A 16,447-nucleotide genomic window follows, 5' to 3' on the forward strand; every position below is an offset into this window, starting at 1 on the left:
TTTTGTTTGTTTGTTTGTTTTGTTCTTTAGAGTCCACATATAAGGAAAATTATATTGCATCTGTCTTTCTCTGTCATACTCCACTCAGCACAATACCCTCCGTGTCCATCTATGCTGCTGCAGATGGCAAGAACTCATTCTCTTCCATGGCTGAGCAACATTCCATTGCATATATGTACCACCTCTTCTTCATCTATTCATCCACTGACAGGCACCTAGGCTTCCTCCACATCTTAGCCCTTGTAAACAGTGCTACAATGGACATATGGATGCACATATCCCCTCTAAGTAGCATTTTGGGTTTCTTCAGGTAAATACCCTTACGTGAGATTAGTGGATCCTTTTTGTCTCTTGTTATAGCATTTTAAAAAATCTATATTGTCTGGTATAAGCATTGCCACCCTAGCTTTTTTTGGATGCTAGCTTTTCTTGGATTAGTATTTGCGTGGTATATCTTTGCCCTTCCTTTTCTTTTAACTTTCTTGTGTCCTTTTGTTTGAGATGTCTTTTGTAAAGGTGTATGGCTGGTTTTCTCTTTTTAATCCAATCTATCATTCTTTTTCTTTTAACTGGAACATTTAATCAATTTACATTGAATGTAATTGCTAATATATTTGGGTTTAAAGCTACATTCTTTTAAAAGCACTTTCTGAATATGCCACGTGTTCTGTGTTTCTAATTTCTCTATTTTCTTGCCTTTATTTGGATTAAGTTATTTGTAAAATCATTTCATTTTCCCCTTATATAGCCTTTGTAGTTATACATTCTTTCACACTTCCTGTAGTGGTTACTCTAGACTCTATAGAAAGTACAACACACATCTTTACTATCTTCTGGCATCTCTTGTTGCTGTTGAGAAACTAGCTGTCAGTCTGGTTGTTATTTCTTTGTAGGCAATTTGTATTTTATTCTAATGGCTCTAGAATTTTTATTTTTATCCTTGATATTCTACAGTTTCAATAAAACATCATTTTACCTTTATCCTGGTGGGTACTTAGAGTTTACTTTCCATATGAGGATTCTTGTGTTTGGTTTTTTTTCAATTCTGGAAATTCTCAGTTATCTTCATTATCTTCCCTCCATTCTTCTTAAACTCTTCTCAGTCTATCCTAACTGTCTGTTAATTGTTATTTTATTAAAAATTATTTTATTTTTCTGTACTGCATACTGGTTAAATTCCTCAGAACTATTTTCCAATATGCTAATTCTCTCTTTAATTGTGTCCAGTCTTGATTATATCCTATTTGCTGAAATTTAAAATTTTAATGACTATATTTTTCATTTCCAAGTTTTCTAAATGGTTGTTTTAAATACTTATTTATAAATTATTGTTTCATTCTATCTGTTTTTATTTATAGTTTATAGTAATCAGTTTTTCATAGTCCTGTGGACAGCCCCCCTCCATTTCAACTCTCTATCCAGCTTTTACCCATAGAAGGCACTTTATGATCTCAATGGAAAAGATGTGATCCAAAGAGCAGACTGAGATCCTAAATGTTGATAGCTAATAGCACATACTGTATCTCTTTTGATTCTCATATTATTTTTTATTATGCTTATTTTGCATATGAAGAAATAGAGTCTCTAGGGGTAAAGTGTATTGCCAAAGGATATATTGCTAGTGAGGGACAAAGTCTGAGTCAGTAGCCAAACTTGTGTCTTCTGATTTATCATTATTCTTTGCATGTTTTCATCATACCATGATACCACCTCTGAAGAAATACCCATCTCCAGAAAAAGCAAAACAGCGTCTCCCTTTTCACCCTCTTTCTTTTTGTAAAATTAGTTTCAGGTGTACAACACAACATACTGATTAGACATTTATACCCCTCACAAAGTGATAACCCCCAAGTCTACTACCCCTCTGACATTGTACAGAGCTGTTACAGTACCATTGACTATATTCCCTATGCTGTACTTTATATTATGTATATGTCAACTATATGAACTAGAAATATATATATTCTAGTTGATGTTCAATATTACTTTATGTTAGTTTCAGGTGTGCAGGTCAGTGGTTAGGCATTTATATAATTTATGAAGTGATCCTCCCAGAGAAGTCCAGTACCCATCTGACACTCTATATAGTCTTTACAACATTATTGATTATATTCCCCATGCTGTATTTCACTGTATTTTGTGACTATCAATTTGTACTTCCTAATCCCTTCACCTTCTCCCCATCCTCCAACCCCTCTCCCATCTGGCAACCATCAGGTTTTTTCTCTGTATCTATGAGTCTATTTCTGTTTTGTTTGCTCATTTATTCTGTTCTTTAGATTTCACATATAAGTGAGGTCATATGGTATTTGTTTTTCTCAATTTGACTTATTTCACCTAACATAATATTCTCTAGGTTCATCCATGTTGTTGCAAATGGTAAGAGCTGTTACAGTACCATTCTTTTTTATGACAGAGTAATACTCTATTGTATAAATGTACCACAGTTTCTTAATCCAGTCATCCACTGATGGACATTTCAGTTGTTTCCATGTCTTGGCTATTTTGAATAGCACTGCAATAAACATACAGCTGCATATTTTTTTATGAATTAGTGTTTTTGGCTTTCTCTGGATAGATACCTAAGCATGGAGTTGCTGGGTCATAAGGTAGTTCCATTTCCAGTTTTTTGAGATACCTCCATACTGATTTCCATAGTGGCTGCACCAACAGTGCACGAGGGTTCTGCTGTCCCACCAACAGTGCACATCCTCACCAGCACTTGTTGTTTGTTGATTTATTGATGATTCTGGGAGACTCTTTATCTCTCCTTCGATTTTAACTGATAGTCTTGCTGGGTAGAGCAGTCTTGGTTGTAGGCCATTGTTTTTCATCACTTTAAATATTCTTGCCACTCCCTATGGGCCTGCAAAGTTTCTGTTGAGAAATTAGCTGATAGTCTTATGGGAGCTCCCTTGTGAGTAACTAGTTGTCATCTCTTGCTGCTTTTAGGATTCTCTCTTTATCTTTAAGCTTTTCCATTTTAACTATGGTGTGTCTTGGTGTGGGCCTCTTTGGGTTCATCTTGTTTGGGGCTCCCTGTGTTTCCTGGGCTTGTATGTCTATTTCCTTCACCAGGTTAAAGAAGTTTTTGGTTATTATTTCTTCAAATAGGTTCTCGATCCCTTGCTCCCTCTTTTCTCCGTATGGTACTCCTGTGATGTGAATGTTGTTACACTTGATGTTGTCCCAGAGGCCCCTTAAACTATCTTCATTTTTTTAAAAATTAGTTTCAGGTGCACAAGACAAAGCAATACTTAGACGTTTGTCATTTATATCCCTCACACTGTGTGAACCACCCTCCCCCATCCACTATCCCTCTGACATTGCACAGAGCCATTACATTTCCACTGTCTCTATTCCTAATGCTGTACTCCACTTCCTGTAACCATATACATACATACATACATACATACATACATACATACATACATATATATATATATATATATATATATATATAAAATTATAGTTGGCATTTATTATTGTTCAGCTTCAGCTTCAGGTGTACAGTGCAGTGATCAGACATCTACATCATCCCTGAGATGGTCTCCCAAGTGGGACACGTGTCCATCGGACACCCTACAAAATCTTTACGTTATTGATTACGTTCCCCAAATTAATTTTCAAAACCCCGTGGCCATCTTGTGGTTACTGACTATTTTCTAAACTCCTCAACTTCCCCCTTATCCCCAGCCCCCCCACCCATCTAGCAACCCTCAGTTTTCCCTCTATGTCTCCAGAACTTTCTGATTAGTTCATTCACTTATTCTTTTCTTTAGATTCTGCATATAAGTGAGATCATATGGTATTTGTCTTTGTCTGACTTATTTCACTTAACATAATGTTCTCTAGGTCCATCCATGTTGTTGTAAAAGGTAAGATTTCTTTCTTCTTTATGGCTGCTTAATACTCCATTGTATAAATGTACCACAGTTTCTTAATCCAGTCATCTACCGATGGGCATTTCGGTTGTTTCCATGTCTTGACTATTGTGTATAGTGCTGCAATAAACATAGGAGTACATAAAGATTTTTGAATTAGAGTTTTGGATTTCTCCGGATAGATACCTAGGAGTGGGATTGCTGGATCATAAGGTAGTTCCATTTTCAGAGTTTTGAGATACCTCCATACTGTTTTCCATAGTGGCTGCACCAATCTGCATTCCCACCAACAGTGCACAAGCATTCCCTTTTCTCCACATCTGCGCCAGCACTTGTTGTTTGTTGATTTATTGATGATAGCCATTTTGACTGGGGTGAGGTGGTATCTCATTGTGGTTTTTATTTGCATTTCTCTGATGGTTAGTGAGGTTGAGCATTTCTTCATATGTCTGTTTGCCATCTGTATTTCCTTTTTAGAAAAATGTCTCTTCATGTCCTCTGCCCATTTTTTAATTGGGTTGTTTGTTTTTTTGGAGTTGAGTTGAGTGAGTATTTTATACTTTTCCCATTCAGTAGGATCCCTTTTTGTTTTATTGATGGTTTCCTTTGCTGTGAAAAAACTTTTTAGTTTGATGTAATCCCACATATTTATTTTTTCCCTTACTTCCCTCACGCGAGGGGATATATCAGTAAAAATCTTACTCCGGGTAATGTCTATGAAGTTTCTTCCTATATTTTCTTCTAGGAATTTTACGGTTTCAGATCTTACATTTAAGTCTTTAAGCCATTTTGAATTTATTTTTGTATATGGTGTAATGAGGTGGTCCAGCTTCATTTTTTTGCATGTGTCTGTCCAGGTTTCCCAGCACCATTTATTGAATAGACTATCTTTACCCCACTGTACATTCTTGCTTCCATTGTCATAGATTAAATGGCCATATAGGCATGGATTTATTTCTGGACTCTCTATACTGTTCCATTGATCTATGTGTCTGTTTTTATGCCAGTACCATGCTGTTTTGATCACTGTAGCCTTGTAGTGTAATTTGATGTCAGGTATTGTTATACCTCCCACGTTGTTCTTATTTCTCAAGATTGCTGTGGCTATCCAGGGTCTTTTATGGTCCCATATAAATTTTAGGATTATATGTTCTATTTCTGTGAAAAACGTCCTTGGTAGTTTGATAGGAATTGCGATGAATATGTATATTGCCTTAGGCAGTATGGACATTTTAACTATATTAATTCTTCCTATCCATGAACATGGTATGTGTTTCAATCTATTTGTATCTTCTTTCATTTCTTTCTTCAGTGTCTTATAATTTTCTGAGTACAGATCTTTTACTTCTTTGGTTAAATTTATTCCCGGGTATTTTATAGTCTTTGGAGAAATTGTAAATGGGATTGTTTTTTAAATTTCTTCTTCTGATTTTTTATTATTGGTATATACAAATGCAACTGATTTCTGAATATTAATTTTGTATCCTGCTATTTTACTAAATTCATCTATCAGCTCTAATAGTTTCTTGGTGGAGTCTTTAGGGTTCTCTCTATATAGTATCATATAATCTGCATATAATGACAATTTTACTTCCTCCTTACAGATTTGGATGCCTTTTATTTCTTTTTCTTGTCTGATTGCTGTGGCTAGAACTTCCAGCACTATGTTGAATAGAAGTGGAGAAAGTGGGCAACCTTGCCTTCTTCCCGATCTTAAGGGGAATGGTTTTAGCTTTTCCCCATTGAGTATGATGTTAGCTGTGGGTTTATCATATATGGCCTTTATTATGTTGAGATATGATCCCTCTATTCCCACTTTCTTAAGGGTTTTTATCATGAATGGCTGCTGGATTTTATCAAATGCTTTTTCTGCGTCTATTGATATGATCATGTGATTTTTATTTTTCATTTTATTAATGTGGTGTATCACATTAATTAATTTGTGGATGTTGAACTACCCTTGCATACCAGGGATGAATCCCACTTGATCATGGTGTGTGATCTTTTTAATGTATTGCTGAATTCTGTTCGCTAATATTTTGAGGATTTTTGCATCTATGTTCATTAGCGATATCGGCCTGTAGTTTTCTAGTTTTCTTTTTTTGTGGTTTCTTTGTCTGATTTTGGGATCAGGGTGATAGTGGCTTCGTAAAAAGTGTTTGGGAGTCTTCACTCCTTCTGGATTTTTTTGGAAGAGCTTGAGGAGAATAGGTGATAATTCTTTTTGGAACGTTTTGTAAAATTTACCTGTAAAGCCATCTGGTCCAGGGCTTTTGTTTGTTGGGAGATTGTTGATTACTGATTCAATTTCCCTGGTGGTAATCAGTCTATTCAGGTTTTCTGTTTCTTCTTGAGTTAGCCTTGGAAGGTTGTACGCCTCTAGAAAATTGTTCATTTCTTCCAGATTGTCAAATTTGTTGGCTCATAGTAATTTCTTAAAATTTTTTGTATTTCTGCGGTGTCTGTTTTCACTTCTCCTCTTTAATTTCTGATTTTATTATTTTTGGGTCCTCTCTCTTTTTTTTAATGAGTCTGGCTAAAGGTGTGTCAATTTTGTTTATCTTCTCTAAGAACCAACTCTTGGATTCATTGATCTTTTGTATTGTTTTTCTGGTTTCTATTTCATTTCTTTCCGCTCTGATCTTTATTATCTCCTTCCTTGTACTCCCTTTGAGCTTATTTTGTTGTTCTTTTTCCAGATCCCTTAAGTGTGAAGATAAACTGTTGATTATTGATGTTTCTTGTTTCTTTAGGTAGGCCTGCAATGCTATGAATTTCCCTCTTAGGACTGCTTTCGGCATCCCATAGATTTGGGGTTGTCGTGTTTTCATTTTCGTTTGTCTCGAGATATCTTTTGATTTCTTCCTTGATCTCCTGCTTGACCCATTCATTATTTAGTAACATATTATTCAGCCTCCATGAATTTGTGTGTCTTCCAGGTTTTCTCCTGTAGTTCATTTCTAATTTCATAGCACTGTGGTCAAAGAAGACAATTGGTATGATTTCAATTTTCCTAAATTTATCAAGACTTGTTTTGTGGCCTAACATATGGTCTATCTTGGAAAATGTTCCATGTGCACTTGAGAAGAACGTGTATTCTGTAGCATTGGGGTGAAATGCCCTGAAAATATCGATTAAATCCAAGTGGTCCAATGTATCATTTAAGGCTGCTGTTTCCATATTGATTTTCTGTCTGGAAGATCTGTCCCTTGTTGTCAGAGGTGTGTTGAAGTCCCCTACTATGATAGTGTTACTGTTGATCTCTGTCTTTATGTCAGTCAATATCTGTTTTATATATTTAGGTGCTCCTATGTTGGGTGCATAGATGTTTACTAGGGTTATGTCCTCTTGTTGGATCAATCCCTTTATTATTATGTAGTGCCCATCTTTGTCTTTTAATATGTTCTTCATTTTAAAGTCTATTTTGTGAGATACAAGTATTGGAACTCCAGCTTTTTTCTCATTTCCATTTGCATGAAATATCTTACTCCAACCCTTCACTTTCAGCCTGTGTGTGTCTTTTGATCTGAGGTGAGTCTCTTGTATACAGCATATACAAGGGTCTTGCTTTCTTATCCACTCAGCCACCCTATGTCTCTTGATTGGAGCATTTAATCCGTTTACACTTAAAGTGATTATTGATAGGTACATAGTTATTGCCATTTTTAAATTTGTAGTTAGATTGTTTTCATCTTTCTTTTATTTACAGAAGTCCTTTTAGTATTTCTTGCAATGCTGGCTTGGTGGTAATAAATTCCTTTAGCTTATTCTTTTCTGGGAAGCTCTTTATCTTTCCATCAACTTTAAATGATAGCCTTGCTGGATAAAGCAATCTAGGTTGTAGGCCTTTGTTTTCCATCACTTTGAGTATCTCCTGCCACTCCCTCCTGGCCTTCAATGTTTCTGTAGAAAGGTCATTTGATAGTCTTATGGGAGTTCCCTTGTATGTAACCTGCTGTCTTTCTCTTGCTGCTTTTAGGATTCTCTCTTTGTCTTTAACCTTTGCCATTTTAACTATAATGTGTCTTGGTATGGACCTGTTTGGGTTTATCGTGGTTGGAACTCGCTGCACTTCCTGGGCTTGTATGTTGGTTTCCTTCATCAGGTTAGGGAAGTTTTCGGAAGTTTTGATTATTATTTCAAATATGTTCTCAATCCCTTGCTCCCTCTCTTCACCTTCTGGTATTCCTATGATGCGCATGTTGTTGCGCTTGATGTTATCCCAGAAGTCTCTTAAACCATCTTCATTGTTTTTTATTCTTTTTTTCTTTCTGTTGTTCTGTTTGGGTGATCTCTGCTAACTTGTCTTCTAAGTCGCTGGTTCAATCCTCTGCTTCAAAATTCCTTCAAGTGAGTTCTTTATTTTGGTAATTGTGTTCTTTAGTTCTAACTGGTTGTTCGTTATGATTTCTACATCCTTCTTGATGTCTTCTCTAAGCTCCTTAAACATTCTTATCATCAGTGTTCTGAACTCTGTCTCTGATTGGTTGGTTACCTCTGTTTCATTTGGTTCCATTTCTGAAGGTTTCTTCTGTTCTTTTATTTGGGACATGTTTCTTTGTTTCCCCATTCTGGCTGACTCTCTGTGTTTGCTTCGATATATTAGGTAGATCCCCTAGAGTTCTTAGTTCTTGCTGGGTTATCTTATGCAGTATGTGTCCTTTATATTTGACTTGCACTACTTCGTTCTTCTCCCCTGCGTGTGCTCCAAAGGTGACTCTTGTGTTGTGTATATTGTCCTGTTAGAGGAGATCTTTAATTGCTTTTCACTTGTGAGTAGGTGGGGTTAACTCCTAGGCTGACTAGTTGTGAGACTTGGCTCTGCCCACTGCAGGGTGTTCTGCTGCATGAGGGTTGACCACTTAAATGTGGTTTCGCCTCTATGGGCTCTTGTGCCTGTAGGGAATTCCCTCTGGGTGTGTCACTTGTAGGTCAAACCCGGTAGAACTCTGGTTTGGTCTGGAGTTGGCCTCTGGGTATGTTGAATCTTGTGCCTCTTAAGCTGGGCCCTGGTAGGGCAATTTCAGAACAAAGCAAATCACCAAGCACAACAACAACAACAACAAAGAAAAAATCAAATACATTCACATGTAAAAACAACTGACAATCCCCACTCAATACAGGCAAAGATATCAAAGATATAAAGACAAAACAAAACAAAACAAAAAGCAGCGCCAGACTTGGCTTAAGCCCACCAAGTAATCTCCAGGTTGTCCTCTGCTATACCAAAGAGTCCCCTGCGTATTGTGCAGGCAGATCCGGTCACCTGGTGCCCAGAGTGACCTTGGGACTGCAGATTTAGATGCGTGGGGCTGAGGGGTCTGGATGGTAGTTTTTACAAAGTCAGTGCAGTTTCTGCCCTTGCCTGCACATATGCACACTGAGAGTAGCACCACCAGCCCTGTGTCCAGTTCTCCTGAGTCTTAGGGCACTTCTTCTGTGTGTGTGTGTGTGTGTGTGTGTGTGTGTGTGTGTGTGTGTGTGGCGGGCGGGAGATTTCTGAGCTGCTGAAAGCTGGGAGCTGTGTCTGTCACTTACTGCTGATCCCTGGGAGGGCCTCCACAGACGTAATTGCCCCGCCCTAGGCAGGCCAGAAAGGGTGGTGGCTGTGGGCGGAGGAGTCCCCTCTCTCCTAGCCCAGCAAAAACCACACTCCTCCCAGCCTCCTCCCTGGGCCAGAGCCTCCGGCCAGTCTTCCCAGAGCCCGAGCACCAATGGTCCTCTGCAATCTGACACCACTCCTCAGTTCAGGGGCCAGTTCAAGTCTCTGGAAGGGCGGAGGTAGGATTGGAAGAGCGGGGGGAGGGGCCCAGGTATGGAGTTTGTGTCCTTTGTCCGGCCTAGGGCTTACCTGGAGGTATCAGCTGAGGTTATTGCCTCAAATGTTGGATATGCTGCCCCCTGGGCGGGAGAGATCAGCTGTGGGATGCAGGGAAAGAGCCCACCTCCTGGCTTTTGTGTTCTCTGTTCCGTCCTGGGATCCCCTGCGTCTCTGCAGCTGCGGATGTGGGCCGCGATTCCACCACTGCAGATCCTGCCCGGGTTTCCACAGCCGCAGATGTGGGCCGCGTCCCCACAGCCGCAGGTGCAGACCGCGTCCCCACAGCCTCAAATGCGGGCCGTGTCTCCACTCCGCTCCCTTCCCTCTTCCCCTGATCGCCCAATTTGCCCACCTTCAAGTAATCCTTGCACGAGTCTCCTAGCTGTTCTGCGTGATGAGCAGAGAGTCCTTTGAGGGGTTATAAATGTACCGTTTCTGATAAGATCCGGAGGAGAACTCAAAAAGTGTGCCCCGCTGCCACTATTCCTATGACGTCAACTTCATTGTTTTTTATTCTTTTTTCTTTTTGTTGTTTCAATTGGGTGTTTTCTGCTATCTTGGCTTTTAAATCACTGATTCGGTCCTCTGCTTCATCTAATCTGCCATTGATTCCTTCTAGTGTATTTTTCATTTGTTATTGTATTCTTTATTTCTGACTGGTTCTTTTTTCATGGTTTCTATGTCTTTCTTTATGCTTACTGTCTCTTTTTTGAAATTCTCAATAAGTTCCTTAAGCATTCATATAATCAGTGTTTTAAACTCTGTCTCTAGTAGGTTGGTTGCTTCCATTTCATTTAGTTCCATTTCTGGAGGTTTTTCCTGTTCTTTTATTTGGGACATGTTTTTTTTGTTTGTTTCCTTCTGTCTTCTGCTCTGTTTGCTTCTATGTATTAGGTAGATCTCCTATGTCTCTCAGTCTTTGCTGGGTGGCCTTATGTAGTAAGTGTCCTGTGTCATCCAATTGTGCAGTCTCCCTAATCGTCTGTGCATTTCCTCCAGAGGTGTCCCTGTGTCTTGCGTGTGTTCTGTTGTAATTGAGCCTTCATTGCTTTTGGCACCTCAGTGGGTGGGATTGACTCTCAGGCTGACTAACTGTGAGGGATGGCTACACCCATCTTATGTGAGCTGCTGTGTGCTGTGTGCGGGCTGACCCCTCAGAGGAGGCTTTGTCTCTGTGGACTCTTGTGCCTGTTGAGAACCCCCTTTGGGTGTGCCACTTGTGGGGCTAACCAGGTAGTGCTCTGGTGTGGTCTGAAGCTGCCTCTGGGTGTGTTGTTTCTGGCATCTCTTGGGCGGGGCTCTTGTGCAGGCCACTTTCAGCCTTGCCTGTTACCAGCCTGCAGCTAGCTGGTAGGAGCCACAAAGCTACATGTGGTTGGATGCTGCCTGGGCTGGAACTGGGGGCATGTGGGGGTGACCTTGCTGTGAACCGAGGCTGGCTGCCACCAATAGTGGGCCTGAGGCAGCTTAGCAAAAGGTGCAGGGCCCCCTACGCCTATTGCCACCTGCCAGCTGTTCATACGGCACAGCCATTGAAAGAGCCAGTGCGTGTGCTGGGCTGGTTGACCTTGTGTGGAGAGTACCCGTGGTGATGCAGCACTAGCTGGGCTGGGTGGAGTTCAAGGGAGTCGCAAGACGTGACTGATGATTTTTACAACGTTAATGCAGATTCGGTTCTTATGCCAGTGCCTGGCCTGTGACCACCCTGCACAGTGCCCCAAGGACACTGCAGCTAGCCATCTCCTCAGGCTTGCAAATTCCTGAGGGCTGCCCCTGAGAGGCTGCGGTCCAGTTTCTGGGTCACTGCCCACCACCAAAATGTCCCCAGACTGCTGTGGAATGTCCGCTCCTATAAAAGACCTCCTCTGCCTCTGGGGCGGGGATGGTCACCCAGGCGCCCAGAGTGCCCCTCGCCGTGCAGCTCTAGGTGGGTGGGGCAGGGTTCCGGGGAGCTAAGGGGTGTGGTCGGTGGTTTCTATAAATTCAGTGCAGTCTTGGCTTCCGCACCGGTGCTGGGCCCATGATCACCCACAAAAATACCCTGAGAGCACTACAGCCAGCCACCACCAGTGTCAGGGCCACCACCGCCTGCCTACACTGCAGCAGAGGCCTTGGGTTACACCAAACATTTCCCAGGCCACCACAAGTCCTCTGCTGCTTTAAACAGGCTTCTATAGCCTGTGGGGTGGGACCAGCAGCCCAGCAGTTGAGAGTTTCACAAGCAGGCGACACAGCACCAGCTGTGTGGAGGGCGGGCACCCAGGGCATCACTAAGACCATGTGCACGTGTGATTCCACCAGACCAATGCAGTCCCAGACGTGGCCCTTTGGGGGATGGCTTAACCCTGAAAAGGTGGCGCCCGCCTGTAAGCCACATGTGTGTCAGGTTCCACACAGGGACGACAATGGCTCCTGTCCCTCCAGCTCCCACACCAAAGCCACACGACTCAGTTCTTTCCTGTACGTCCCCACCCCCCTCCACCCAAAGCCGCCACTTCTCCACCAGAGACCAGGTGAGAGCCCGAGAGCAAGCAAATCCATCTTCGGGCTCTACAGGAGGGTGTCTGTGTTTCCAGCTGCCTTCTGCCCCACCCAGAAGGGCAGACAGAGTCCTCGCTGATTTTCACTGACGCCGTGGGAACTCCTCTTCCTGTTACAGGAACCCTAGGCTGGGGAGCCTGGTGTGGGGCTGGGGGATCCCTCCCACTTCAGGTGTCCCCCCTATGTTCAACCTCTATCTGTGGGTTTGGGGTCAGCCCATTTCGCATTTCCGGGCCTCCTACCAGTCTCGACGTGACCTCTTCTTTATATCTTTAGTTATACTGGTTCTGTTCAGCTAGCGTTCAGATTATTTTGAGGTTAGTTGTTCTATAATTTATTTGTAATTTTGGTGTGATCCTGGGATGCAGTAGGCATAGCCTACCTAATCTGCCATCTTGGACCTCTCTCTTTGATATCACCCTCTTTATTTCTTACAGAGATATTTAGAGTTATGGCAGGTTCCTCAGAGACCGCTGAAGGGGACTTGGAATGCGATATCTCCGGAGGGAATGTTGAGACCTTTATAGAGACACTCCAACTTGCTGGTCAGGTGAGGACATCTCAGACATCTTCCTGGCTCTAGCCAGGGTAGAACCACCTCCATAAAAGTAGCTGATTGAGCATATAGCCATTGTGCCAGGAGAGTGGGAAGAGTCTCCAGTCAGCAGAGCACTACTTCGTCCAGTGTATTCACAGCTCCAGGTTAGGTTCCCATGTCCCCAGTCTGACCCATACCTTCCCCACCACTGCTCCCCTCACCCCAGGGTCTAGCTTTAATCCTCTCTCTAAGGTCACTCGTCCTCTTCCTTTCTCTACCAGGGATCATTATTCTTTTTATTTTTTCCACCCTTCAATCTTGCTTTCTCCTTGAGCCCTCTGTCTCCTATAGATGTCAGCAGATACTGTCTTACAAACCCTCAAGTTGCTGGAAGTCAAAATCCTAAATAACAAGATGGGAATTACACTATACCAGAAGGTGACAGATGTCATTGTCAACTACCTGAGGACAATGGTGAGGAGTTCATGCCTCTGGGTTGGGGACTGTGGGGAAGGAAGGATCCCAGGCCTAAATCCAGGAGTTCCTTTCTGGTGGGTGATGACATTTGGAAACTAAGTGGTATCTGGGGATGAGCACCTCAAGTTTCTAAACAATTTACTAGAGCCTCTAGCTTGTACCCTGAACATGTCTCAAGAACTGTGACCTAGAAGAGATGGAAATGAAGTGAAGAGGTAAGGTTGGAGAAGTGAGATGGAAAGTGGGGGAAGGATCTGGGCTTTTGGCCTCACAGCCTGCCTTGGTCCTCACACTGTGTCCTAAACCTCCTCCTAGGAGGTTGTAGGCAGTCGCCTTTGTTATTGCAACTCAACTAGTCATCTACATTTATTTATTAACCTATTTAAATCTACCCACTTGTTTTCTAGCCCACCTTTGGACTAAACATTTATTATGTCTACCTATCCGTCTATCCACATACATTTGTACTTACTTTCCTGACATTGGGTTAATCTGGTTTCCTATTTTCTTTGTTAACTACCTACATACATGGTATCTTTCAGTTTACCCACCTTCCTTGGCACGCTTGTCTTCTGATCAAGACCTCTGACCTACCAGGGACTTTCCAAAGTTGCTTCCACAATCTACCCACCTTCTTGATGGTTCATTTGCTGTTACAGGGGAAGCTCTGTACTCTGGAAACCCCAATCCCCACTCCCACCCCAACTCACAAGCCAGAGACTTTGCAGACTTCTTGTCTTCCTGTCCGCTTACACACCCTAGGAAGCTCTTACCCGCCATCACGGGGAAGGTGTTGAATGGGGTGGAAGGATGAGGTAGGTGAATTCCTGCCTTCTAGATAGAGAAAAATCACTTATTGACCAAAACTGATTCCCAGAAGCCGAGGGACTCATCTTGGGGATTGGCCTTGGAACAGTTAGTCTTTCTCTTTCCAGAAGCCAGAGGGAGAACTAGAGGATATGTGCACTGTGGTCCTACTGGCTCTGGGGTCCCACTCTCCAGGAATGGTCATCATCAGGCTATGGGACAAACTTGATGTGCAGAATGTGCCCCCAAGGAGCCTCCTGGTTGCAGTGGGGAAGCTCATCCTCTGCCAGGGTATGGCTCGCTGTGGTGAAAGAGTCAGTCTGGGTGCACCTGAAACTAATAAAATAATAATAATAATAATAATAATAATAATAATAATAATAATAAAAAAGTCAGTGTGAGAAGACGACAGGGTCAGCAGGGGGTGGGGGTGGACTCTAGACGATAGCTTTATCCTCTTCTCACTGGACTTGTCATCTCCACTTAGTTCAGTCATGGGTGTATGTACAGGGGGCAAGGGGACAAACCAAGATCCCTGTGGGCTGATGGGAACTCAGGAGGGAGTTCCTGGAGACCAGGAATAGCACAGTAGGGAGTATTAGGGTATGGGAGACTGTGGGGCTGGGCAGACAAGACTTAGGAACAAAGATGGAGAGAGAATGCTGAAAGCCCCCATTCAACAGCAGTGGGGAGGGGCAAAAGAGGAAGTGAGGAGTGCTTTGCTTAGGGGAACCTAAAGTTTTGAATTTGATTAGAGGCTTGGAAGGTAATAGTGTAGCAGGATGAAGCAGAGAATCGCCATACAATCTCCATCCTGCTGGCTCCTGGTGACAGCATTGGCTCTCTTATCCATTCCACTCCCCTCCCTCAATCACAAAGTGTGAAAAAAAAAAAATCAAGTCACCAGGCAAATGACAGTACCTGCCCATTCTTTACCACTTGGAATTGGGGCCAGAGAGAGGTTGGGGGAAGTGAGCTGGCCTTCTGGGCATTAGGTTCAAAATGACAGGGCCTGTGGGTCAGGCTGCACAGAAAGCTCAGAGGACACAGCAGCAGAATCTGGAAATGTGTCTCGCGATCTAATCAGGATAAATATTCTCACATTGGCTTCAGACAGCAGAGCTTTTTGTTTCCTCAAGAGTCCTTGGAGGGGAGTGTGTATATGCAGGGTATGGCAATACCTTGCATTTGTATGCTTTGCTAACATCCATCATTGAGCTTAGTTTTGCCAGCAGCCCTGTGAGATGGCCGCTTTAGGAACTTAATCCTATTGAACAGTTGGGGAAGCTGAAAAGAGTCTAAATTAAGTAACTTGCTCCAGGTTGCCCAGACTCTCTGGAGGCAGAGCTAGGATCAGAACCCAGGTCTCCAAGCCCCTAATCAATAAGGTTTTGTATATTAAGGCTAGGAGGCTCCTCTCCCTGGGATAGGGATGTTTTTCTTGTACTCTCCCTCCCAGGTACAGCCTCCTACATTGGTGTCACATGGGGATATGTCCTGCACGTCCTGGCTCAAGAGGAGAATGACATGTTGGCCCTATGTCATGGTGAGGGTACACGGGTCTGGGGAAGGCTTTGTTGGAAATGGAGAGGGAGGCATGAAAGCCACGAAAAGACTGAGTTCCTCTGAATGTAGATCCCAGAAGGCTAGGGAAAGGGCAGGCGGTGGCTGGGAGCAGGCCATGTGTGAGGAGGTGCCCGTCTCCGTCTGACTTTCTTGGCCTGGTTTGGGACAAGGTCCAAGCTTGGTAGGAATGCTGTAGGTGTTGACAGCTGTTCTCTTTCACTTTCTCTGGCCTGCTGAGTGGACTATGTGTGGTCAGAAAGGAAAGATAGTTGGGGAGGTAGTCATAGGTTGGTCTTTCTCAGCAAAGGACCCCAGGGGCCCTTTTATGGTTGAGGATAGGAGGACTGTGCCAAAAGGTGTGTATGTTTTCCATTGTGGGAAGGGAAAGGTGATAGGCAGCTCCAACTCCCTCTCCCCTTCACAGTGCTCTATGGACTGGTCATCAGTGCCCAGAGGCTTTTGGAGCTGGGCGCTGACGATGATGAAATTATGGACATCACAAAAGAGGAAGTGTCCATCAAGGCCTACCACACCTTCTGGGTTTTCTTCAACCGTTGGTCCCTGAAGAACAAGGATAAGGTGGGATTGGGAGATAGCAGGGGTTGGGTGGACGGGCTGAAGGAGTAAGACTTGATCCAAGGTCGGGCAGGGCTGTATCTGTCCACTTGCCGGTGGAAGGCCGACTCACCAGCCTCTTCCAGGAGGGCAGCGTGACTCCCCCCAGGCTGCTCCTCTCATTCTCCAGAAAAGGACACAGTCCGAAAACACTCCAGTATCCATTCACTTATTTGTTAAGTATGCAGTTTACGTTTA

The 16,447-nt window shown here is 42.9% G+C and overlaps 1 protein-coding gene across 2 annotated transcripts in view; it reads left to right on the plus strand.

The window, feature by feature from the left end:
* Positions 1–16,447, plus strand: part of LOC141570056 (maestro heat-like repeat-containing protein family member 1) — a 69,833-nt gene that overhangs the window by 33,794 nt on the left and 19,592 nt on the right. For both annotated transcript variants that reach the window (XR_012493817.2, XM_088801489.1), the window contains exons 2-6: positions 12,684–12,796; positions 13,136–13,258; positions 14,197–14,359; positions 15,528–15,614; positions 16,059–16,213. Coding sequence is in view for 1 of the 2 variants with exons in the window: in XM_088801489.1 (XP_088657615.1) it covers positions 12,698–12,796; positions 13,136–13,258; positions 14,197–14,359; positions 15,528–15,614; positions 16,059–16,213 (627 nt within the window). In the remaining variant the exon portion in view is untranslated. The remainder of the gene's footprint in view (positions 1–12,683; positions 12,797–13,135; positions 13,259–14,196; positions 14,360–15,527; positions 15,615–16,058; positions 16,214–16,447) is intronic.

This window comes from Rhinolophus sinicus, chromosome 1 (assembly GCF_057876585.1).
Source record: "Rhinolophus sinicus isolate RSI-liver-muscle chromosome 1, RSI-T2T, whole genome shotgun sequence".
Classification (NCBI taxonomy): domain Eukaryota; kingdom Metazoa; phylum Chordata; class Mammalia; order Chiroptera; family Rhinolophidae; genus Rhinolophus; species Rhinolophus sinicus.